We start from the raw sequence: 26,298 nt of genomic DNA, 5'->3' as shown, positions 1-26,298 counted from the left end.
ACTGGTCATTAAATTCCGATTAAGGATCCTTTAACATTCATCAATATGGCTCAAAGCTTCTTGCAGAACGTGGTTCGTTCGCATGGTCTTCCAAATCAGCTGATATCAGATCAAAGAACCCAATTGGTTTCAAAATTCTAGCAAGACTTGTTTAAAGTGTTGGGGATTGAGGTTCACGTGTCTTCTGAGTATCATCCCCAATCTAATGGCCAGACAGAGAGGGTGAACCAAGAGTTCGAGAAATACCCGAACTGTTATTGTCAGTCAGTAAGAGTTGGGTAGACCTAGTCTGATTGGCAGAATTTAATTATAACAACTCTCAGAACAAATCTATTATGTCTCAATTCTTTTAATTCAGTTTATTACAAACATTTTAAAAACGTACAAAAAGAAATTTTTCACAAAGAAAGCAGATCACATTTTACTGTAACGTGGGATATCATGCCCATTTCTTACGAGAGGTTATTATTCAAGATACTTGTAATCCAGGAATTGATAAGAGAATCCAACTCATGATTTTTTTTTTTTAAGCAAGGCGGTTCTAGCTTTACAGCAGAGTAAGGTTTCCTATAATAAATTTGCTGATCTTTCCCGTAGACCTGCGCCTAAGTATCTAGAAGGCGACTTGGTTTGGTTGTCCTCCGTTACATCAGGCTGAAGGCTAAGAATAAATGTAGTCAATGGTTTTTGGGCCCTTTTGTGATTGAAAAGGTTTTGTCCCTGGTGGCAGTGAAGTTAAAATTACCATCTCATTTGAAGGTCCAGCGCACATTTCATGTAAGTAATTAAACCTTGTACTAAAGGAAACAGTTTACGTGAGAAACCCACCCCCAGTTTTGGTAGAGGATGAGGAGGAATTTGAGGTACAGGCAATTGTGGACTCTAGAGAGTTCAGAGGGAAACTACAGTACCTAATGGATTGGAAAGGGTTTGGTCCGGAGGAAAGGCTTTGGAAGGCGGCTGAGTTTGTGGATGCTCCTTTATTAAGTGCACGTTTCCATCGAAGAAGTGCTCTTAAGCCTGGCTCTGGGTCAGGGCTTCAACTGGGGGGTGGGGGAGGGGTTAATATCAGAATCCTGGCCATGTCCTGTTTATACTGGTTAGTACTTGTGGTGCGGTCCTAGTTACATATTTGTATAGAGGTATTTATATTATATTTAATTTATTAGGTAGACATATGTTTCCCTTTCTTTTTCCTTAATCACAGGAAGATGGGCCTTGCCCAAGGCAAGATGAAGAGCACAATTTCTCCAGGGTGTCGCCCTCCACGTCGTGGCCGGACAACTTCGTAGTGGAACGAGGAGGCGACTTCTGACGGAGTGCAGCCATCTGCTCCCTCAAGGATTTCATTTTCTGACGAGACCCATTGTCTGTTGCGTGCTCAGCGCCTAGGCACCACATGCACACATTGTACGGGTCAGTCAACGACATCTTAGAATTACAACCAGGACATCATTTGAAGCCTGATGGTGTTACTCACCACACTGGCTGGGGTGTTGAGAATGGAACCACTGAGATGGTGGAGCAGGATGACAGACGCACTCCTGAGTCTTCTAGAGCCTAGGTCCACCCGAGGACCAGAGCCTCCTCAACGTGAGTGAAAAACTCTTTATTATGATGTGCCTCTCTGCTGGGTGGTGACCAGGACAGAGGAACCAATCAAACTAAAGAGCGGGGAGAAATATGCACCGCCAACCACAAAGCTGCAAAGGAAAAGCAACAGATTAGTACCACAGATTGTTGAAGGTAAAGTAACTCAACTTCCCGGGACTGAATACCTTACGAAACACTGCTACTGGTCAAGGTGTGGGTGGCCCTACAAGCAGAGAAAACCCAGGAATTAACTTGAAGGTTACTTAAGTAAACAGAACTACCTATGGAAGAATGAAAGAGGTCTTACCCCCAACCAATCCTGTTCTCCACCCAAGGTTCGTGAAAGTCAAAAAACAACGGTAGGATAAAATAATAAATAGGGAAGTTAGTACAGGGTAGTATCCCGAGCGGCACAAGGGTCGCACTAGGTTCGGGATGGTCCACAAACAGCAAGGTGTCCTAGGTGCACGGTAGTGGAAACTATATATCTTCACAAAGAGTTGCAGGAGGCCGGTAGAAGCTAACAGCAGTGTTCATATGGAGTGGTGTATGGCAGGAAACAGTGAGGGTAGCGGGATGGCAGTTGACTGTTCCTGATAAGTGCAGAGATGACAAGCGAAGTTTCCCCAACTCTCAGAGAATAAGAGGAAAAACAGGCTTAACCGCAGCGTGTGGACCATAGTAGATGAGCAGGAAAAGTTCTGCTGTGAATTTGGCCCTGGAACGGGGTGGCGCTGCTTGTGGAGGTAAGGCAGCAGACACGCAGAGAGCACGTTGAAGAGTCACAGAGGAATCCAGGGACGGGCTGGTTCGGCAACGTGCGGGCTGTGAATCATTAAACGAGTGGAATGTAGGGAAATCCAAATGCGGTGTGGGTCTGGGCAATGAAGTAACGAGTACAAAAACAGTAGGCAGTCGGAATCCAAAGAGTAAGTCGAGATCGTAATCACAGGAGAAAGTCAAAAGGATGGTGGCTCGAAATACACAACAGAAGCAGCGTTCTGCTGAATCGACCCGCCTATGAAGTAAACCCTGGGGGGAGGCGTGTCCATCGCAGATTTGTTCGTAGGTTCATCAGCTGTGCCGGCACGTGATCTCCTTCATGCTGCGTGCCGGGTTGCCTGTGAGCGTTGCCATGGCAGGCGCCAACGCCACCAAAGAAGCAAATCAATGCGCTGACCGGGTCTCCTTCGCACCCTAAACCGAACGGGGTGAGAAGTGCGCCACCTACAGTCGCGCAGGCGCCTGATTATAACAGCTGGTCTAGAAGCGAGCATGGTGTATCGAATGGTTGGCGAATATTCGACCAAAAATGTCAAAAGCTTCCACTGACGAGAGGAGCCGTTCCTCGAGCAGCGCGATAAGCGGGTGGAAAAAAGGAACGCCGGTACAGCAACCGATGTCTCGTCCGAAGTAAACCACCGGCTCATCGAGGGATTGACGGCCGAGTCGAGATGCACTACACCCCCTGTCGAAATGTTTTCCGAGCAGCTGACGCTGGAAGGGATATCTATCGGAAGAGGACTCTGCGGGAGTAAAGCAATCCATTGAAATATTTGTTACTGTTAAGGTTTCGTACAACAATCTGGTGAGGGCTGTACAACTGTCAGGTCTCAGGGTAGATGTTAAGTCCCTGAGAAAATAAAATGAAAGTTAAATCTTGGTTTGGATTTCATTTTATTTAATTAGATTAAGTTTCTTTCTGGTTTTTAGTTAGGCCTTAACTTTAGTTCTGAGAGTGCAGTTGGGAGCCGAAGCCAAGATGGTGGAAAGGAGCAGGAGCCATGATTGGTTGAGGGATAAACAAAGGTGTGATTTCAACATTCTAAACTGCCTTTCATTTAGTAAATCACCTGAGCAAGTCATGTTTCTGTTTGCTCCTGAGCATTATAGGCCAAAAGCCTTTTGAGAAGAAATTGGAACTTTAAAGTAATGTGAAAATGCCCTCTCAGCTTTGTGGAAGAAAAACTTAATTTCTGTGTGAATTAGAAGAAAACCCTGCAGCAAGAAAATAAAGATTCAGAGTTAAGTATAACTCATTTTGTTCGGTTAACTACTGGTCTTCAGTAATCAAAGACAATTATCTTTGCTGAAAGTTATTTTCATTTCGAATATAAGATTTGGTCAGCAAGAGGTTAATATTTCAGACTTAATGCACGTGTAGTTGTGCGTGGTTATTTTTTGTTTATGCGCACGCATATTTTTGATGTCAGTACTTACCTCCTCAGGGTACTAAGAACTATCCGTTTCTACTTCTGGGAGGTTTAGTTTCATTTCCTGTATCGATCGAGTCAGCGTCATTTCAAGGAAGAGTTCAGCAGCCGTGGAAGCACGTAAGCCGCGTCGTGTCAGCGCCATCACAGGGAAGAGCCCAGCAGCCGTAGAAGCGCCATTACAAGGAAGAGCCCCGCTGCCGAGGAAGCGCATAAACCGTGTTTTTTCGTACTGAGGAAGTGTAAGTCTCTTCCGAATTAGCCATGTGGAAGATAAGGTAAGCGTTATGTTTAAATATTTTGTCGTAATGTTTGAATTTTGCAAATCTTTTTTGTTCGTTTGACTCTGCTCATTAAATACGAACTGTAGAGTTTTGTTACATTTTTTCTTTGTTGGATCTAAGTGCGCGTGCGCGGCGACTGATATTTCAACAACTTTATAAACTGCATCTATTGAAGAAAACTTTATTTAAGCTAGACATAAGAGATTCAGTTTTAGTTGGGTTAAATACTGGATTAAGCACTTCAATGAACTATTTATTGAAAAGGCATTTTCAAAGTTTATAACGGAGCTGACTGCATATGAAAACTTTCACCTTAAAACAAACTAATGAGTTTGAAGTGAATCTTTCCTTTTTTGATCAACAACAAAAGAAATGCAAATGCAATTCATTGAAGAACAATTTATAGACGCTATGCAGAAACAGTTTTATGTTTTCTGAACAAATGGAGAATAAACAAGTTTGGAAAAAGTAATCTTTGAATTAAACTGAGGAAAGAAGTAAAAAACATTTCCAGGGTTTGAAATTCAGTTCTCTTTCTATATGAAGGACCTTGGGCAAAGCAGATGAACTCTATTCCTTAATTGAGTCTCATGGCAAGCCAGCACTTAAAGATTTCTCATTTAAGAATTAAAGGGTGCACACTTTAATTCAAAAAGGAGAAAAATAACTCATAATAAATAAGCATCCTATCTTCCCTTGCAAGAAATAAAAAGTTAATGAATGTCATTCAATAACAAGGGAATTGTCCTCTAGGCATTAGCAGAGGATTTTCAGGTAATTCTTGTCTCGAGTCAGTTGTATAACCAGAAATCAAAATGTAAATATAAATGCATATTTATTTTTGGCTTAATTTGTTGATTTCTCATCAATGCAGATACTTTCCTCCAGAAGGGATTTCCAGTTCCAGTGTCTGGGTTTATTATTTTATCCAAATTCCCCTTCCCCCCCCGGGGTGTCACGGACTCAACTGGTTTTTATAGTTAGTTGAGAACGTTACACTTTGGTGAGTCTGTGGGATTCAGCAGCCCCCACATTGGATTTGAAGACTAGTCATGACAACCACCACCAACCTCAAAGTGGGGCAGAACACTAAGAGCGAAGCCAAACACCTCTTGAAAAGTTGGAGGGCTGAGCATTCAGGCTTAACTCTAGGAAGGGGGAAGAAGGGCGAGACAAAAGTATAATTTGCCCACACACTTATCCAAAGAAATTACAGCATGCTGTATACTGAAAAATATATGCATTTATTAGGTTACCTATATATGTCCATCAGTTGAATAAGTAATTCAGGTAGACCTAACAGTGCAAATGCCTAGTGGATTATGAAAACAGTAAATTGTCATATAAGGCAAATCACTACAGCATACTGTGGGTCCACTAATGTCAAGTCATTTCAGAATCCCAATACCAACACTAAAGGTCGCAGTATTTCTAGACCTCTAAGGCATAGGTTTTGGAAAATACAAATGCACAAAGAGGCAATGGTTCTAGGAGTGGGAAGACATATCCAGGCCACAAAAAAGGCAAGCTACCTTTTATATATGAAAACCAAGACATTACACATCAGGGAAAAAGTGTCATCAGACGTTATGGTGTAAATATGCATTCACATTTAGAGAAATGGAAGCTATGACTTTCCAAATACATTCAAAGAAAAAATAACAGGTTATAACTAAAATTCAAGTTGGCCTAAAACTTCCTGGACTCAAACTGAATGCAGAGAGTGCCACCACAGTTACTTTGCAGAGTTTCAGGTGAGTAAAATGTTCCCCATAGAAAGCAGTAGGACAATGTCAGTAGGCAATCCACATGTATGGTTCCTGTTGGAATTTTGAAGTAGCAGTCCCTTTCTTTTTCCCCTCCACCATGGGACACATTGTATTGCCACCAGCCATTGTTACTTGTCGAGAGACCTTCCTGATGACAGGATGATCTGTCTCTCTACCTGAGCCACATCTGCTTCCAGGGTTCCTTTCGTGCGCCTTCTCTGCTGCAGTGACCTCAGTATAGGGTTTCCAGAGTGAGCTCTTTAATTGGCTCTTGGTGTCTGGGATTTATCTGCACCTGGACTACTGCTCATTCTGATCAGAGACCCCCAGCCGTACATTAGCCAGTGACCATGCAGACTCCTATGCTCACCTATTAGCCTGCAATTCCAGGCCTGTGGCTGCCACAACCAGTAGTGTGAGTAGTTGTCTCTGTCTTGCGAGTCTTCCTGCAGTTTGTATGTGCTCCAGGCTTTCCTAGATCCCAGGGCAGGTTGTTTTCTGTGGTCTCCCCAAACTGCAAACATATTACATTCAGGAACCGGAGGCAAACACTGCAGCCATCCTCCTCCAGTACTCCGTAACTGGAACTCTGGTGGGTTGATTGATTGATATTTTATTTCTATCGCGGTCATACACAAGTGTTTCAGAGCGCGACAAAGCAAGGGAAAGGGAACAGGGGAGAACAAAAACAACAATCTTACTAGGCCCAGGGACATTGAGAACGTGCAAGTGCAGGGTAGAGGGAGAAGGGGGAGAAGTCCATGGAAGGGGGAACCAAAGGAGAGTGCGGAGCGAGAATGAAAAAACAAAAATAATAATAAAATGATAAATAAAAAGGCAACAAACAATGGGAGTGCAGCCAGTAAGTGGCAAGTGCTGGGTTTATGGCAGCAGGCCGTGCAGGTCTGAAAGTGCAGGAAGAAAAGGGGAGGGCTGTATGGGTACAGATACAGAACCCAGTGCAGGGGGTGGCCCGGAGGCAGTGCGTGAGGGTGGCAAGATGAGAAGGTACCTGCGCCCAGAGGACAGAGGGTGGCCAGGTGCATGGTGCCGATGGAGAGTAGAATCAACAGAGGAGATGGGGAGGAGAAGGCAGAAGCAAAGAGGAAGGTTTTGAGGTGCTTCCGGAACCGGAGATGGTCCTCCTCAAGTTTTAGAGTGGCAGGGAGGCTGTTCCAGAGGGAGGCCCCAGCTGAAGACAGATCTACCCCCAGCTCGTTTCTTTGAGAAACGACTAAACCTGAGGGAGTTGGAGGCAGAGGAGCGGAGTGCTCGAGATGGGAGGTATTTGTGGAGGGATAGCTGAAGGTATGTTGGACCCAGGCCCCAGAAAGCCTTGTGGACAATGCAGAGGGTTTTGAATTAAATCTTGCATCCACTGGGAGCCAATGGAGAGATTTCAGAGCTGGAGAGATACGATCCCAGGGGTTGAGGCCAAGGACAAGTCTCGCAGTCCTGTTCTGGATAAGTTGTAAAGGGCAGAGAGTAGAGGCAGGTAGATTAAGAAAGAGGCTGTTGCAATAGTCCAACTTAGAGAGAACCAGAGCTTGGGAGACAGTGAGCTTCTGGGGGAATGAGAGGAAAGGAAGAATACCTCTGAGGAGGTGCATTAGGAGGTTTGACTTTTTTGATACATCAGCGATGTGAGCGGAGAAGGAGAGTGTGGAATCAAAGGGAACACCAAGGTTCTTGGCCTCGCAGGTGGGGATAGGAGGAGGGCCAAGGGAGGCCGGCCAGAGAGTGAGGGGAAAGGAAGGTGATGGTGTGCCAATGAGGAGGATCTCTGACTTGCTGGCATTAAGACAAAGATCGTTGGCGGCACACCAATCTTGGATGGCAGTTAGGCAATCAGTGATGAGAGAGGAGGAGGTAGCGGCCGAGGGCAGCCTGAAAATGAGTTGAGTGTCGTCTGCGTAGCACTGGAAGTGTGAGCAGAAAATGGCAATACAGCGGGCGAGAGTTGCCAGGTATTGGTTGAAAAGCCAGGGCGAGAGGTTAGACCCCTGAGGAATACCACAGGTGGAGAGGAAGACAGATGATAGGAAGGACAAGTTGGACCTGGGAGGGTCGATCAGAGAGGAAAGAGGTCAACCAGGCCAGAGCCTGATCGGTGATGCCCAAGTTATCCCGGAGATGGTTGAGCAGGTTGGTATGGTTGACCGTGTCGAAGGCAGAGAAGAGATCAAGTAGGATGGGAACAGAGGGAATGCTAGAGTCAAGGTTGGAAAGCAGATCTTCACGGTTGTTCAGGAGAGCAGTTTCCGTGCTTCTGCCAGATCTGAAGCCAGACTGATGGTCATGGAGACAGCCAACAGAATTAGAATGAAGGTTTAGCTGAGAGATGGCCAGCTTTTCAAGGCGTTTGCCTAAGAAGGGTGTAATGGAAATTGGCCGATAGTTGGCCGGACAAGAGGGATCCGCTGTGGGTTTCTTGAGGAGAGAATGCACAAGGGAGTGCTTAAGAGGGGAGGGGAAGGATCCTGAGGCAAAGGAGTGGTTGCATAAGTCGGCAAGGGCCAAAGCGAGGGTATCAATGTGGTCCTTGAGAGTTTTAGAGGAACAGGGATGAACCTGTTTTGATGAGGCTTTCATAGATCGAACTTGTCTAGCGACCTCATCAAGGGAGAAGAGAGGAAAGGAAGAGAAGGAGGGTGGGGGGGTGGCTGGAGGAGGGTCAGTGAGTACCGACGGAGGGGAGAGGAGAGGGGGTGGAGGAGAGTGTGGACAGGATGTCCTGGGTTTTTGAGATAAAGTGTGAGGCCAGGACATTGCAAAGAGCCTGAGAGGCAAGGGGAGGGGGGGGGGGGTAGGGACTGCAGCAGGGTTGCCCAGCTCCTTACAAATTTTAAAGAGTTTGGCCGAGCTGTTAGATGCCGCAGAGACACAGGCTTGAATGTGGACTCTCTTCTTGGTACGGACAGAGAGACGGTATTGCCTTTGGAGAAGGCGACAGGCCAGTTTGTCAGAGGATGTGCAGGAATCCACCAACGCCCCCGTTTACTTGGCTGTGAACTGATATTTAAATTTTAATGTTGGAGGTTGATCAACTGTGGTAATTTTAACTAGCTCTGGCGATTCGCTTTGATTTTTAGACTGATAAATCACTGCAATTCACTCACAATCTACCCTTATATATAAACATGTAGTATGAATGGGCCTATTTATTTCTGTTCTGAGTTTTTTTCTTCTTCCCTTTTTTTCTAAAGAAGGCAACAGGGCTGTCTCAATCAATTTTAAAGTCAAACGCTTGGTTACAGACTGTAGGGAGACTCCAATCAGGCTTACCTTAGGAGGGAGGGGTACTGTTGTGCAGTACAGTTAATACTTTCAAAGGTGATGCAAAGATCCACACAGGTAAAATACATTGGTTGTAAACACTACATATCAATTTGCCAATCCACTATGGGACATGCACTACTTTGGTATTTCACAAAGTTATCACACCACATCCTGTAAATGCTAAATTAAGGACAACGTTGGGAGAAGGTTAACCACATAGGACTTACAAGTTTAATTAGAAAAAGAAGCACAGCTGCCACACCCACTAAGGTTTTTCTGGTTGGGTGTGTGGCCGAAAGAGATAACACAACAAGATCAACAGTTTCGGGACCTTTGGGTTTATTTGTGCTCTTAATGCAACAATTCTTTCAAAAAATTGTTTAGATTCCTCTACACGCGTTTCATCATTGAAAACAAATGGCTCATCAGGAGGAAAAAGAATGTTTTTTATACATCAATTGATTTCATTGCAGTTTCTTAAATATACATTTTCATTGCTTGTTCATTGTCATTTTGGTATAGCCTTGGTTTCTGTATTATTGACTCGATAGGAGAGGTGATCTCCATGTATCATTGATATCCCTTTATATGCGCTATTATCAACGGGGCAAAGCCTTCCTGTTAGATGGATGACCCTAAAAGGATGCTGTCCGACTGAAAGTGTGGTTTCAGACTCCTCGCGGTATAGAGCCAGCGATCGGATAAGACTCCACATAGAACTTACACTTAGTTGCAAAGTGTTTGAGCAGCTTTATCACTTCAGAAGGAGTTCCCATTTGCCAAGTGTTTTAGGAAGTCTTTAGGAGTGCAATAAAGGTTATTCAGTCACAGCATGCATAGCAACATAAGAGACCACCCAAACAAAAGAAGCAAGTGCAAAGCCAAAACAATTGAAATGTGGCTTAAGTCAAATTGTAGAACTTTTAGGAATCAGCTGCCACTTCCAGGGTCCAAAGAGACTTCACCTCAAAGTAAAGATCCAGCCAGGACTGATCAGGATCTACCTCGAGGGGCACTAAGGTAAGCAGGACTTAGCACCCAATGCAGACCCCAATGGGCAGGGGGTGGTTTCATGTCTCATCTCTTTTAAAGACCTTACAAAAGATGGTTGAAAAAACTGTGCTTCAAAAATATAAATTCCTTTTTTGCACCATTTAACATTGTCTCTGAAACATCGTCCTAGTATGGCTCAAACATTCTCCCTGTTTCAAGTTACTTCTCTCTAGGACTGTTTTTCTCATTATCTAATTGTTGTAATTGTAGGCTCAAAGGGTCATCTAGCAGATTTCATTAGAATCACTTTATGCAAAAAATTATAAGTTACTCACCATAGTGACTAACGTACTCTTAGTCCATAGTCCCCTTTCCACCATACTGTATGGGCGTCCCTTCCAATGGACAGGAGACTGAACATTTTTCACCAGAAAAAACCTTCCCCTTTAAATTTAGAGGCGCGGCCCAGGGAGCATGCGCTGCCCTGACTCAGTCCCCATTGACGCATCGACAATAGATTTAACATTGCCTAATGACACCAGTATTATTAGTGGGGGGGGGGGGCAGATGGTGGGACGTATGGAGGAAAGGGGACTATGGACAAAGAGTATGTTAGTCACTACGGTGAGTAACTTGGTGGAGAGGAGACCCTCCTTAAGCAAATAGGTTCCTGTGAACCGCCTGCTGAAAGCTGCATCAGATCTAGACCCGGCATCCAAACAGTAATGCTTGCAGAAAGCCGAGGGAGAGGCCCAAGTGGCCGCCCTGCTTATGACTTGCCAAGGGACATGGCGCTGGAATGAGATGGCCGTTGCCTTGGCCCAGACTGTGTGGGCATGCATGTTGGCCGGGAGCGGCTTGTACTGGCCTTCATACGCTTCTTTGATGGCAGATCCCATCCAGAGGGATATGGAGGCCTTAGAGGCTGGACAGCCTGGCCTCAAGCCTCCGAAAGTGACAAACAGGGTGTCTGACTTGCGGAAGCCCTTGGTCCTGTCCAAGTAGAATTTTAGGGCACGCCCGACATCCAGGCAGTGCAGTACTCTGTGCTTCGCCCTTGGGATCGGGAAAGAATGTAGGAAGGACCATTTCCTTGTTCAAGTGAAATGCAGATGGAACCTTGGGAAGAAATGCCGGGTGCGTCCACATGACAACCTTGTCCTTGTGAAAGGTGGTATATGGTTCAAAAGCGACCAGCACCTGGATCTCGCCAACTCTGCGAGCCAAGGTAAGACTGACTATTAAGGCCGTCTTGATGGTGACCAGCCTGATGTCCACGGAAGCCCAAGACTGTGTGAATGTCCCACACCGGGTGCGGTCTCTTGACCGGCAGATAGAGCCCAGCGAGACCAGTCAGATGTTTGACGATAGGGTTGGAGGAGGAAGAAATGCCTTCCTCTGAGTTTCTGTAAACACCAATGGCAAGGTATGTGCGGCAGGTGTCCACCTGTATGCCCGAATGAGCGAGGTGTGCCGAAAAGGAGAGCGCGTCGCCCCAATTGCAGGCCAAGGGGTCAATTCTCTTGGAGTCTGCCAAGTGCCTGAATCTGGTCCATTTGCTCCTGTACTGAGCCCTGGTGGCTTTGCTCTTGGTGCCCTGTATGATCTCGAGATTGGCCTGTGAAAAGCTAAGGTGACGAAGCGTTACCTGCTAAAGTACCGCGCTGTGAGGGCTAGTTTCCCTGGCGCCGGGTGGATATTCTGCTCCCCTGCTGCACCAGAAGATGTGCTGGGCCCGTCAGAAGGTGTATAGGGGGCACCTCCGAGAGGCTGAGGAGCTCCGAAAACAACGGCCTGGCCGGCCACCGTGGGGCTATCAGAATGAGGAATTGGTAGGACTCCTTGATCTTGCAAATTACCCTGTGGATCAGAGGAGTGGGCCGAAAGGCGTAGGCTTTCATGCCGGTCCACTGGAGGTTAAATGCGTCTCCCAGAGAGCCGGGGCCCTGACCCTGCCAGGATGCAAACTGGGGACACTTCTTGTTCTGCCAGGTGGCAAAGAGAGCCACTTGGGGGTGACCCCTCCTGTTGAAGATCTCCTGAATAACGAGGTTGTTTAGCTGCCACTTGTAATTGTCAGCTCCCAGCCTGCTGTGCCTGTCCGCCTCCAGGTTGGATTCCCCTGGGAAGTGGACTGCCGAGCGGTAAATGTCGTTTTCCAGGGCCCATTCCCACATGCTGATCACCAATCTGCAATCTGCACAGCAGAGGGGGATCTGGTGCCTCCCTGCTTGTTGACGTAGTACATGCTGGTCGAGTTGTCTGTCTGGATGAGGACAACCTTGCCCCTGAGAAGTGGTAGGAATGCTCTGAGCGCTAGCCAGATGGCGTTCAGCTCCAACCAACTGATGTGGTATTCCTGCTCCTGTCGAGTCCAGGTACCATGGACCGATAGATCGTCCAGGGTGGCTCCCCAGCCCTCGAGCGAGGAGTCTGTTTTGATGGTGGCCTGCGCAGAGGGCGGCCGAAAGGGCTTGCCCTTCCGTAGGTCGCAGTCCATGGACCACCAGGTTAGGTCCGGGTGGAGAGATGGTGGAACGTTGATGATCTCGGATTGCGAGCCCTACTCCTGATTCCACAAGGCCGTGAAGTGCAGCAGAATCTTTCTCATCCCTAGTCTTGTGTGCAGCATGGCTAACAGGACCGCCGCCAGTAGACCCAGGAGATGTTGGTACCACCATGCCGATGTCACCTCTCTGCTGAGGAAGTGGGCGGTGGCCCTCTTCATGGCCGAGATGTTGTCTTCCAACGGGAAGACCCTCTCGGAGCATGTGTCCCAAAGGAGTCCCAGTAATGTCAAGTCTGCGTAGGCAGCAGCTGCGACTTCTTGAGGTTGAGCGAGAAGCCCAGATCGTGCAGTGTGTTCATAAGGGCATGGGAAGGGTGGTGTACCGCTTCCGGAGATGTAGCCCCGACAAGCCAGTCGTCGAGGTATGGGTAATGTGGAGGCCCTGCGCTCTGAGGAGGGACGCCACTGCATTCATGAGTCTGGTAAAGACCCTGGGGGCCGAGTTGAGGCCAAATGGAAGGACTTTGTATTGAAAATGGTAGCCCATGATCCTGAACCGTAGGAAAAAACGATGGGGCTGCCAAATCGGGACATGTAGCTACGCGTCCTTCAGGTTCAGGGAGCACATCCTGTTTATCTTGTCCAATATTTCCAATACAAAAGCTGGCATAACCATCTTGAATTTTTGCAGGGGTAAGGGGAGGTTGAGAGTGGAAAGGTCCAGCACAACTCAAGCCCGCCTGGTTCTACTTCTGAATGGCGAAAATCCTTGAGTAAAAGCGAATGCCTCGCTGGGAGACTGGGACTTCCTCCACTGCATGGCTCTCTTGCCGTTTGTCCGTAGAGGAGTGGAAGAGGTAACCCCCCCCCCCACCCGGGCTGTATTCGAATGGTAGATCTAGGATGCGCGCCTGGACATCGGGGGTGAATTTCATTGCCCAGAGTCAGGCTGTTCTCCTCATGTCTGTGGCAATGCAGATGGCACAGCTTGAGGTATTGATATGAGCCACTGTGGATTCCATGAGGTCATGCGCCACGAGCTTGGCTTCAGCTAGCAGCGCCTCATAGCGCGATTGGCACTGGGTGGGGAGTTCCGGGAGGAAGTTCACAATTTTCCGCCATAACCTCTGGTTGGCGGCAGCCAGCATGGCATCAGCGTTGGCCTGACGGAGGTGCAAGGACACGTTGGAATAGATCTTCTTGCCGTATGCGTCCAAGATCTTCGCTGCAGAGGAGGCTGCTGAGGACTGAGGCTTGGAGTATAGCGATCACCGAGGAGTGTGGCCGAGGATGGGTCGAGAGCAAGAGTGTATCCCCCTCCATCTGCATGTACTTGGCGGCCAGGCGTTGATTGGCAGGCTGGACCGAGTGGGGCTTGAGCCTACCCTTCTTGGCCAGGGAGACCACATTAGTTTGCAGTGGAATCCCCGTGTTGGCAGAGGGGCGTCGCGTGAGGACCTCTGCCAGAACCCCCTATGCCAGTTCGACCTCGGGTTGTGAGAAGCCCAGGTACTCCGCCAGGCTAGCAAGACGTTTGTGGAAGGCCCTGGCTGAGGATGGCGTGTCCGGGTCCTCCTCCTAGTATGTATCCTGCAGATCTAGAGGATCCTGTGGAGGAGGAGAAGATGGCGCCCGAGGCTTGGGTACAGAGACTGTAGCCGGAGGCTGAGGAGGTTGCGGAGTTAGCTGTGGAGCCGGAGGCGGCAGCTGCACCGGGGCCTGGGGGCCCGATGGAGGAGTCTGTGTTACCGTTAGCATGCGGGGAGGACTTCCCTGATGATGTCTTTGATGATAACCCTCATCTGAGGAGACCACATGAGGCAGAGGAACTTCTTGAAGAGCACCTCCTCACTGGCCAAAGAGTTGGCAGGGGGTACTGACGGGATAGCGGGGGGCTGCTGCATACCCTGTCCATATGGACGCAAAGGAAAGCTGTCCTGCGCAAATGAAGGGTAGAGTGTAGGCCACGTACCTGGTTGAGACCAGTCCCACCTTGACACTCGTTCTTCGCCGAATTTCTGGAATGGCGTTGGACGGGTGTTACGCTCACCTGGCTCCCACAGGGGCGTCCGTCGGACCCGGACAGCTGCAGTCTCCACCCACGTGATGCGTAGTGCAGCGATGACTGACTGGATCTGCCCTCCTAATCTTGTCTGCTTAACCCGTAGAAATATTCTCCTGCAAGTGGAGAGATGGATTTAGCCACTTGTGGATTCAAGTGATGGCACCCCCACAGTCCTCCCCAACTAATCACCTCCGAAATGCCCTCACAGCAATCTCACCTTATATTCTTGAAAGATGAGCTCTCCATCCTGCGTGGATTTGAAGGGGCGCGTCGATTCCAGTTACTTCACTGGTTTGAAGGCTCGGAAGAGTTCCGGAGAGTATTGACTCTGAGGTTCCTGGTGAGGACCAGTAAGTATTAAGTTCATAGAGTTCAATATGTACGATGTTCACTCTTGTTCCCCCCCTTCCTTTCTGGTCTTGCAGCTGGCTCGTGAAAAGATGCTCTTGTGGCAGCTGGTGGCGCTCAGGTAAGAGTCTGTATTACCCTGCGCTGTCCGGTAAATGTTGCACGAGGAAAACGTGTTTTGTCTTGCTTTACAGATGCGGCACGTGAAAATTTGGAGAGTCACAAAAGGATGCCTCCGGTGGTAAATCAGGTAAGTCTATGGTGGTAAGAATTATATTTGTTGGTTCCCTCGGCTCACCTTGTGGTTTTCTTTTGTCTCCTAGGTCCTGAAGTTCGGCGAGGAAATGATGGAGGCAGCGCCGACCTGAAGGATGCTGTGAAGACTGCTGAGTATGGCGCGGCGCTGCAGCTGGAGGTGCGGCGCGTGCAGAAATGATGTTCTTTACAGGTCCGGAGACAAGATGGATCCAGAATCAGGTGTGGAATAGAAATAAGTTTGTTTTCTAACCTTGTCCCTTTCTTTCCTCTTTGTTTTAGGAGCTCCGGATTCGAGGCGGGCGTGGCAGAAGACTGGATGCAGGCTGCAGGCACGGTGAGTGTTACGCTGCTGGATGCAAAATAACGCGAAGCGTGTGTTGCTGGTCGGGCGTGGTTTAAATAGCCTCAAAAGTAGTCCCAGGTAAGAAGTCCCTAGAACCACACCTGAGTAAAAAATAGTCCCTGTAGAAAAATAGTCCCTTTCAGGCTTCATGTTGGATTGGAGTCATTTGCAGCATGTCTGCCTGAGGTAATTAATGACTATGAGCCTGGCGCCTTAGGCGCCAGGACTGATTCCTACTATGAGCCTGGCGCCTAAGGCGCCAGAACTGAACCCATATAGCCCCTAGCCGGGGCTGCAGAGATTTTACTAAATGTCTAGATGCCTGCTCCCGGGACTGATGGGCTTGGTCAGGATGCCTGGGGGTAGGCATCATGACAACGGGTTAGTCAACAATGGGGGTCTGTTCTGACGTATAACGTTTTCTGGGGACTACTATTGGACTAAAGTAGGCCTAGGTTTTTTCTATTATGTCAAGAGAGGTACAGAAACACTTTAAATGTGAAAATGCACAGGAAGGAGTTTCAGACACAAATAGATATCAATCCGTCAGCTTTTTAAATTTATTTTGCTGCTGGATGCATTTAGTAATCATGCATCAGTAATTTTTTTGAAAAAAAGTATTTGTTGAAAAGAACAATTAGAAAATGCAAGAGGTTCAATCACGAATACAGAGTTTGCAAAGGGGTTAATTCTTAGTCTTAACTTTTCCTCAAGCAACTGTTTATGGCAAAATAATTTGCAAGACAAGATCGTGTTTAAAAGAAACGCTGTGTAACCACCACCTATAGTGACAAGTGATTGGCATGTAGTACATACATAACAACCAAAACAAAAGCAATGAATGAAAAATCTTTTGGTTATGTGTATCCAGGCTGGAGGGTGACCTAACAAGTGGTCGACGTCTAGATATAGATCAAAGATGATGTTGGGACCAGGAGAAGTATGGAGGTACTGGTCGGTAAGACATTTCGGCTAAGAGCCTTCATCTAGGGCCTGGGGTAGGTCTCCCTAAAAATAGAGACGGGGGACTCCATTAGTGACTGAGTGGAAAGTTAAAAGCTTTTGTTTAAAAAAACACAAGACATAATATTTTCGATGAATATGGTACACCACTATAAAATTAAGGACAAGGGAGGCACGGGACTGACCTTGGGGGGGTGCAGATCTGTCAGGATCTGAAGTTACTGTGGCCGATTAATGGCATGAGATGCTAAATGGTTTGGTCTTCTGGCAGCCGGCTGTGGGTGGCTGCAAGAATCAAAGAGCATGTAGTTCTAGGTAAGAATACTGTTCGTGGAGGTCAATAACAGAAAGATATTGACCCAAGTGCACCAGGATGGCATGTGCTCACCTAGCTAGGTTGTAGCTGCGCGGAAAGTCTCAGGAAATGCGCAGGGTGCCGGTTGGTTTGGCAACTGTTCACAAAAGTGTGGACCAACACGTAATGGTGGCTGGGTGACAGTTTCCGTTATTGTCTGTAGTTGTCCTATGAGATTAACGAGATGCATTTGCCCGTTAGGTTAACTGGTGAGGAAAGGGTCTGTATTGTGTGACAAAGTCGGGGAAAGTATTTACCTGGAATTCAAGTCCCGGACTCACTGCAGGCTGGCGTGTGGGACCACGTATGCATATTGCGTCTGGATCGCTGCGTTCAGGCTGGGGAACTAAAAGCAGCCGAGCTGTGCACGGCTGTGCTGAGTGCGCATGCGCATAAGGAGTAGTGTTGTTTTGACTACTTAGCGAGTGCGCATGTACCGGCCCGCTGTCCTGTAGCGTTTCAGTGGGCGCATGACAGTGCGAGACACTAGTCTCTTGCACATGTCCATTACGAGACGGAATGGCAAGTCCGTCAAAAGTTTGCCGGAATAAGTTGTATTCAGTATTAGCCCGCCATATACTGCTGACCTGTGAAAGCTGTATAGAGGTCAGATGAAGGCTGTGAATTACATCGAGGAGCAATATAACAAAAAGAGTGTAATATGGGACTTTGGGCATGTGTTTAAAATTAAGGAGAGTGCCCAATTTTAATGGAAGTTTAGTTGGGGTGTCCTGATTAAGGAAAGGCGGGTCCTGCCAGATAGCTGCACGGAACGCACCTCAAGTAAAAGAGTGTGAGGCGGAAGGGAAGAATAGTTGAGGAACTAGTTTTGGGCCAGCTAAACGTGGTATCTACAAATGGCATGAGATGGAGATGACACAGGGAGAGGAGACTAACTCTTGAGTGAAGGTGTGTAATTATCTACAAAAGCGCGTGGGGTCTATCTCATTCAGCCCGGTTGTAGTGCTTTTCAATTTAAAAATCCACCATGCTTCTTTGTGGTTGAGTGAGTTGGTGGCATTGCTTGTATTAGGTACTGAATCTGCTATCCACCATAGGATATCGTTTGGGCCATGATGGTTTTCAATGTAATTTTGTACCATTGGGGCAGTGGCAGATTTGCAACGGATTCGAGATCTATGCTCTCCTATCCTTTTGTGGATTTGCCTAGTTGTTTGGCCCACGTAGCGCAAGCCACAAGGACATTCAATGATGTAAATTACATTAGCCGTTTTGCAATTTGTAAACTGTCTGCCTGAGTTGCCAGTCTTGTTCGCCAATCCTAAATGAAGACATTTTTCTAGTAAATCGACATACTGTGCAGGTGCCACAGGGGTGATGCCCCTTTATTTCCTGCATATTCCAGAGCGTTGATCTTTGTGATTTCTTATCCAGTCTTGCATGTGATAGCATGTCCTTCAGATTCTTGGATCCTTTAAGCGCCATTCTTGGTGTTTTCTCTTCTGGCAGGCTTAATTGTACCGACATGACAACGGGTGGCTCTTTCTGGCGCGCCGGCCATTTTGTCAAGCTGCCTGCCATGTGCCTGCGACGTGGTGCTCGGCCCGCTGGGCCCCGCCTCGTCCAAGACTCTTGCGTGTGGATCACGAGGCCTACCCTGCTCCGGAGGGCCGGAAGAGCTGTGTTTAGGCGCCCCGGACGTATTGACGGTGTTAGGGCATAGCCCCTCGACCATGGTGCCGATAAAAGGGCAGAGCCCCTCGGGTGTAGACCCGGTACAAGAACCTTCTGGTCCCTCGACACTGCGCCCGGGAGGATCCGAGGATCCCCCGACCCGAAGGCTGGTAGCTGCAGCAGCCTCGGTGCATGTGTCGGTAGAAGGACCTGGCCGGTCCCTCCCGCGCAGGAGTCTCCCTTGCGGGGTGCGCTGGAAAATATCAGCCCTACCTTGTGCCTGGTTCGATGCTTCACGAAGGAAATTTTTGAGATCCTCTGGAGGCGACCTCTGGAAGAGCTCCCTCCACCTAGCTAGTCTGTTCTTCAGCACCTTTGATGACAGCGAGTCACACACCGAACATGATTGCCAACCGTAGTCTGGGCCAAGGTAACGTAGGCAGAGGGCGTGGGGGTCTGAAGTTGGGAAGAGCCTGTTGCGGGATGAACACCTGCTGAACCCTGTAGAAGTCGACATGCACCAGGGAGGAGCGTGACGCCTGAGGACCGAGTACCTGAATGATAAATAAGACAACAAAAACAAAGAAGAAGTATCCACGCGTGGAATTACATGGCCGAAGCCAAGGCCAGGAGCGCTGGTGAATTTGGCCTGTTCCCGTCGACGCAGAAAAGGGGGCTGGGGTGTGGTGCCGGAGGGCGGAGTCAGGGCAGCGCATGCTCCTTGAGCCGCACCCCTGCGCGCCTCTAAATTTATAGGGGTAGAAGGTTTTTTTCTGGTGAAAAAGGTTCCGTCTCCCGTCCCTTGGAAGGGACGCCCATACAGTATGGCGGAAAGGGGACGGGACCTAAGAGTATGTTGTATGTTTTCAAACGTAACCAATCAATCCATTTCCAGGGGGCACCTCTTTTCTCTCGCCTCACCCCCCACGTGTTGAGCCCTCTCCCCATTACTCTGCATGCGCCACCACCTTATATATCAATTCCCATACATTGTTCTCTACAATGAATGTCCCTACCAATGACATCTCACTAGAGGAAGCTCAGAGGTCAGATCTCAGATCCTGGGATCCCCACAGGGGTAGAAACCTCCCCACGGTCGTTGGGGTCATGCGGGATGCCTGATTTGAGTGGGTCCACCAGCAGCAGTCTTCTAGTTCCTCTGGAGACCTTAGACTGGAGCGGCTTCATCCCAGATCGGTCCCATGACTGAGGAGAGGCCCTCACAGACTACTGCACAGATTCACGTCTTGCTTTTACTCCAGACAGGGTCAGTAGGCCCTCTGCAGCTCGGAGATTGTACTTTGGGCTCATGGCAGGTTCCTCTTCTGGTGAAGGTCAGCACAGCAGGGCTTCAGGGAGGCAGAGGATGATGGCTACCCACGATAATTCCAGCATCCAGGCGGGTGAAACAAGAACATGCCCAACACCTTCATGGGATGTGTGTGAGCGATGGTGTACATTAACCCTATAAACCCTTTTGAAATGGCTGAACCAGCATCTGACTTTCACTATCTGCAGTCCTCAGGGAAGGCAGCTAAGAGGCAAATTGGGCGGCCCCCTGAAGGAGAGTCATTGAAGCAACCAATTAGATAAGCATATGTGCGAAGCCCATAGAGTTCAATTGAGCTGAGGAATCTAAGAGGGGAGTCGGCATAAGTAGACTGCCACATGCAGCGTCCTGGCCGGCACTGTGGGAGTGCAGCAAATCTCAGCAGGCTAGTAGCCAGAGGAAGCAACCAAGTAGGAAGGGGAGGGGCAACATCCAGAGGGATCTTGCTTTCCATGTCCCCTATGGGGTGTTAAGCATAGCGAGAGGGGAATTTCCTTGGAATCGTCACAAGTATAATGATGCCAGCATTATGCTTGGGGCCATGGAGGTAATTGTGTCTTTTTTTTACACATTATTTCCTTTATGGCGTTTCAACTTTTTTCCCAAAACAAACTTGTAATAGACAGCCAGTCTTAACGCACATAGCAATAAAGGATGAACCAAATATTCCAGAGCAACCACTCTGCAAAAGCGTGAGACTTTGGAGTGGTCTGTTCTCACCTGTAGGAGGTTGGTCAGCATGATGAGGGTCTGCTTGCGGATAAATGGGTTACTGTCCTTCAGGCACACGGACACGTTGGGGATGTATCTGTCCACCATGGTGGTGTATCGCACGCACAGATCACACATCACAATGATCACGTTATTGCGGACAGCTACATCATGGCATACTTCCAGCTCGCGTGCCAGGGCGGGAACACACTTCTTTGCCAGATCTTCATGCTGCAAGCAAAGCTTCCCTGACACAAGAAAATTGGAGATTAACTTTTGGGTGGCTAAATACTGTGGCTCCGCAAATCACCACGCTGGGTGGTAAGACCTGCTTCTACTTACATTCATTGCACATGTACAATGCCTTTCACATTTAGTTTGTCTAACAGGTTTAAACAAAGAGCAACTAGGTGGTATACATGCTTGTTCATATGTTGCAACAACATCTTAGGGAATCATTCAATTGTTCAGAACTTAACTCACACACTGGCTTGGCCATCACGCAAGTTAAACATCTCTACAACAATATTGGCTTAATGAATGCTGGATATGGAAAGCAAGATTCATTGAAACGACAGGGGTTGCCCAGTGGAACTAAAAGCAGCAATGGGGCAATGAACACCAGAGACAGACTGAAACCAAGGCTGTAACAAAGGGAGAAAGGATGAACTGTGATATCATGCAGCAGTAGCTTTGAAGGCCACCAGGGGGTGGATGAAGATATGGACACCATTCAATGTAACATTTAATTCAGCTTTTTGCAAAATGTTAAATATTACAAACTATTTTACCCAAAATACTGAAAGTTGAGATAGCATTTGTGAAGTAGTTGGGAACACAAACTAATAAAGGGCAAGCAACAAGAAAATCAAAAGTTGAGAACGACAAGTCAGAGCAAGGATAGGCCTGAAACATACAAGCCTCACCTAGTGTAATGAAGGCGTGTGCACGCACGATGGGAGGCATTGTGGAGCCCTTGAACTGGGAGAGGGGCTGCGAGAGTGGCTGAGAGGCTGGCAAGTCGTCACCATCTCGGAGGTCAATAGCTAAGGCGCAAATACAGAAACTCTTTAACGTCAGGGTCTTGAACACAAAAATAGTAACATTTGCAGGAAAAAAGTTTAGGGTCTCACCCTGCTCCATGCTTTCAGAGGCCAAGATGGACTGAACCAATAGGAAGATGCGCTTCTCCACTATGGCTGGGCACAGCTGGGCAGCCTCTCCCAGGGTGAAGAGATGTCGCACCTATGCAAAAAGGAAACATGCTCAACACTGAGCAAACATATTTGAAATAATGCATTTGCTAGTTGGTAATTTGGAACACCGTCTAATCTCCCCGCCCCGCAGTCAGATCCATGTCCTCATGCTGTTTCACTCTTTCTATCTCCCTGATTTGTTTCTATATCCCCCCTTCTACACTTTGCTTTTGAGTCAAAAAGACTCACACATTTGTAATGGGCATTACAAATCCGACAGACAGACCTAGGAATTCAAGAGCAGGTGATCTGGTCAGCAGAAGGAGGGGAACATCAGACCAAACGGTGTACACTGGTGAGGAGTAAACACCTCAGTCTCACAAATCTTAGACCAAAATCCAGCAGTGAGTGATTCAAATCCAGTTTAGTCTGGTATTCCATGAAGATCTCACAGCATCAACTAATGGGATGCAACTCCTACAGTGTAATAGAGGAGCTATTAGAAACCGAGACAATCAAGGAGCCACCAATGCAATACAAAGAAAAGGCCTGACTAGACCATTGCTCAGCTGATCATCATCCCAGTGGAGCAGTGCACACAAGAGGGACACGTTTTGAAGAGAAATACATGCCACAGACGCAACGTGAGAAAGGGCCATTGGGAGGGCAAGTTACTAGTAATTTGAGATCTTGATTAACTATATTACCCCTGAATAGCACCCCTTGCTACGTGCAGATCTCTGCACACCCCTCCAGCTGCAGAGAGGGGTTCAGACTACGTCAACCATGTTTCTTTAAAGCATTTATTTTTAAAAGGCACCAAAAAAGCTGTCTTTATTTTTCTATTTAGAAAAGTAGGTTTCGATTTTTTATTAAGGAAAATGTTGATAGTTCATGAATATTAATGAGAATTCCATTATGGAGAAGGAATGGTCACTTGTAATCCTAGTTCATCATGTGATCTTAATCAACATTTTAAACCGATGTGATGAGCAGGATCTTTAAACGCATTTTTCACTGCATACATAAACTGGCTATCATTTCTCCGCCTCCCAAAAGAAAACCCAATAAAAGCACATTTAAATAGCGTTTGTACTGATAAAGAACTACTTTCCACCCTCTCTTCCCCTCCCCCTACTGTCCGCTCTCCTGTGAATTCTGGCCCTCCTACAGCCACCCCTCAACCCTCTCTCGTCCTTTCCTCTCATCTCCCCTGATGTCTCAAGACAAGTCCGATCTATTAAAGTCTTGTCAAAACAGGTCCCTGCCTGTTCTTCAAAAACCATCAAGGACCACATTGACACCCTCACTCCTGCCTTGCTGATTTCTGCAACCACTCCTTCGCTTCAGGTGCTTTCCCCTCCTCTCTGAAGCACTCTCTCGTGCACCCTCTTCTCAAGAAACCCCTGCTGACACTTCTTGCCGGGCTAACTGTCGCCCAATCTCCATCACTCCTTTTCTGGGCAAACTCCTTGAAAAGGTAGCCATCTCTCAGCTTAACCTTCACTCTGACTGTTGGTTGTCTCCACGACCATCAGTCTGGCTTTAGAGCTGCCAGAACACGGAAACTGCTCGCCTGTACATCCGTGAAGATTTGCTCTCCAACCAGGACTAATATCCCCTCTGTCCTCATCCTACTCGATCTCTCCTCCGCCTTTGACACGGTCAACCATACCATCATGCTCAACAGTCTCCGTGATAACCTGGGCATTACCGATCAGGCTCTGGCCTGGATGACCTCTTTCCTCTCTGATCGACCGTCCCAGGTCCAACTTGGGTCCTTCCTTTCATCTACCTCTCTTTCCACCTGTGGTGTTCCCCAGGGGTCTAACCTCCCACCCTGGCTTTTCAAGCAATTCCTTTCAACTCTCGCCCACCGCATTGCCATTTTCTGCTCCACCTTTCAGTGTTACGCTGATAATACCTCATTTTCAGGCTTCCCTCTGCCGCCTCTTCTCTCATCTCTGATTGCCTATCTGCCATTCAGGATTGGTGTGCTGCCAACGATCTCTGCCTGAATGCTAGCAAGATGGAGATCCGCCTCATCGGCACACCTTCTCCCTCCTTTCCGGTCACTCTCTGGCCAGCCTCCCTTGGCCGCCCTCCTAACCCCACCTGCGAGGCTAAGAACCTCAGGGTGATCTTTGATTTCACGCTTTCCTTCTCTGCCCACACACCCACATCTCTGATGTCTCTAAAAAGTTGAACTCCCTACTGGACCTCCTCAGAGGTACTCTTCCTTTCCTCCCTTTCCCCCAGATGTTCATGGTTGCTCTAGCCCTGGTTCTCTCTAGGTTGGACTATTACAACAACCTCTTTTTAAATCTACCTGCTTCTACTCTCCACCCTCTGCAACTCATCCAGAACAGGACTTAAGAGAATTGTCCTTGACCTCAAGTCCTGGGATCGTATCTCTCCAGCCCTAAAATCTCTCCATTGGTGCCCAGTGGATGCAAGGATTACATTCAAATCCCTTTGCATTGTTCACAAGGCTTTCTGGGGCCTGGATCCAAAAAAAACCTTCAGCTGTATCTGCATAAATACCCCCCCTCTTGAGCTCTTCGCTCCTCCAACTCCCTCAGGGTCACTCGTTTGTCCAAGAAACAAGCTGGGGGCAGATCTCGGTCTTCGGCTGATGCCTCCCTCTGTAACATCCTCCCTGCCTCTCTGAAACTTGAGGAGAACCATCTCCAGTTCTGGAAGCACCTCAAGACCTTCCTCTTTGCTTCTGCCTTCGCCCCTCCTCTCCTCTGCTAATCTGCTCTCTCTTGGCACCGTGAATACGTCCCACCCACTGACTTCCTGGCCCGGGCACCTGCTCACCCTGCCACCCACACGCACTGCCTCCTGGCAATACCCTGCACTGGGGTCTGTATCCGCACAGCCCCCTCCACCACAGCCCCCCCCCCCGGCTGCACTTACCAGACACACACTGTCTGGTGCCTTAAACCTAGCACTTGCCACTTGCTGGCTGCACCACCACTGTTTGTTGCTTTTATTATTTATCTGATGTTTTCTCTGCTCAGCACTTTTCCCTCCATCCTTGCACTTTTCCCCCTTTCCCTCTCCCATGCACTTGCACGTTCTCAATGTCACTGGGCCTAGTAAGATTGTTGTTTTTGTTCTCCCTTGTTCCCCTCCCTTGCCTTGTCGTGCTCTGAAACACTTGTGTAGCAGCGCAATACAAATATAATAATAATGTTGATATGGCAAAAGAAAATGAAACAAGGAAAAAAGGGAAATGGCAAAGCCAATAGCTTTCACAGTTCATTGAATTTTTTATTTATAGGCATGCATGTGTGTCTGCTCCAGGAGCATGGGCCAAGCGTAATTAGCATGCAGGCTGAGCTGCAGGGCCAGCCATGCGACTTATTGCATGACCGGTTATTCTCAGTTGGCAGATGAAATACTTCTAAAATGTTATGTCCACAGCTGAAGCACAAATATGCAGCTTTCACAAGCTGCTACGGAGGCCCATAAAATGCTTTTAATCTAACATTTGACATGTATTCAATAATGTTGCCCAGGGCCATAAACTATGTCCAACAGAATAGTGTAATCCCAACATTTTGTTCCCTACAGGGCCAAAAAGAAAGAGTACCACTCCAAAACAGACTACAAATATGCATGCTATATGACATGTGTAAGAGGGCACCAACTGCTTAGTAAACATTGTTTGCAGCACTATGAGAATATTATCCTGTAACAAGATCAAGCATCAGTTCACCAGCCTTGCCCATGCAGAGGGAATGAACATGCAGGTTGATACGCAGATAGTTCTATCTGATGCAAGGATGATGCAATAACGTGATAATGTTTAAGCAGCCTTCATGCCTTACCATTTACCTCAAAGACAACTGAGGAAGATGCTCTGCTCAGTCCTTACCTAGAGACGAAGTGTGCTTGGGTGATCCTCAAGGCAGAGTAACAGTGGCGGTACCCAGAAAGCTGCTGTGCACACAGATCCCATAGGTTCGGAAAAAGGCCACCAGCGACAGATTCTTGGCTCAAAGAAACCTATGATATGGAACAGGCTGCCGAGCAATGAAAACACCATCCACTGAGAGGCTGCTGAGGCGCGTTTACAGGTCTGGTTTTCTGTAGGTCTATTTCCTGATCTAACAAATACACACCAAGCCCCCGGGCAACAAAGTTTGACTCCAGAACGAGTGGTGAGGAGAGATAGGGTCCTGCTGTATTGGTAGCCTGTGCCCCCAGAACAAATTCATCGAACCAGGTGCGAGTTTGAAAAACACTTCCTTTCCAAATATCCGTGCAGGATCACACCAACTTTCTACAGATATGCTGGGGGGTTGGGGTGTACCCACAGAAAGCAGCAAAAAGAATTTACTGACAGCAACAAACTAGCATATGCTCAGTAATATACATTGTGGCACCTCCTATATTCAGCGCTTATATGCTGGCAAACTGATCTTTAAGTGCACCACTTGCCC

The 26,298-nt window shown here is 47.8% G+C and overlaps 1 protein-coding gene across 1 annotated transcript in view; it reads right to left on the bottom strand.

Annotated features, from left to right (window-relative positions):
- The window catches only part of NCAPD3 (non-SMC condensin II complex subunit D3), a 579,984-nt gene that overhangs the window by 156,337 nt on the left and 397,349 nt on the right, over positions 1-26,298 (bottom strand). The window contains exons 21-23 of the mRNA XM_069614114.1: positions 21,782-21,893; positions 21,575-21,694; positions 20,658-20,896 (exon numbers count right to left, since the gene is read on the bottom strand). Of these exons, the coding sequence (XP_069470215.1) occupies positions 20,658-20,896; positions 21,575-21,694; positions 21,782-21,893 (471 nt within the window). The remainder of the gene's footprint in view (positions 1-20,657; positions 20,897-21,574; positions 21,695-21,781; positions 21,894-26,298) is intronic.

This window comes from Ambystoma mexicanum, chromosome 9 (assembly GCF_040938575.1).
Source record: "Ambystoma mexicanum isolate Mex_15411 chromosome 9, UKY_AmexF1_1, whole genome shotgun sequence".
In the NCBI taxonomy this organism is placed as follows: Eukaryota; Metazoa; Chordata; class Amphibia; order Caudata; family Ambystomatidae; genus Ambystoma; species Ambystoma mexicanum.
The sequence above is the reverse complement of the archived record's forward strand: the minus strand, read 5'-3'. Positions and strand labels throughout refer to the sequence as shown.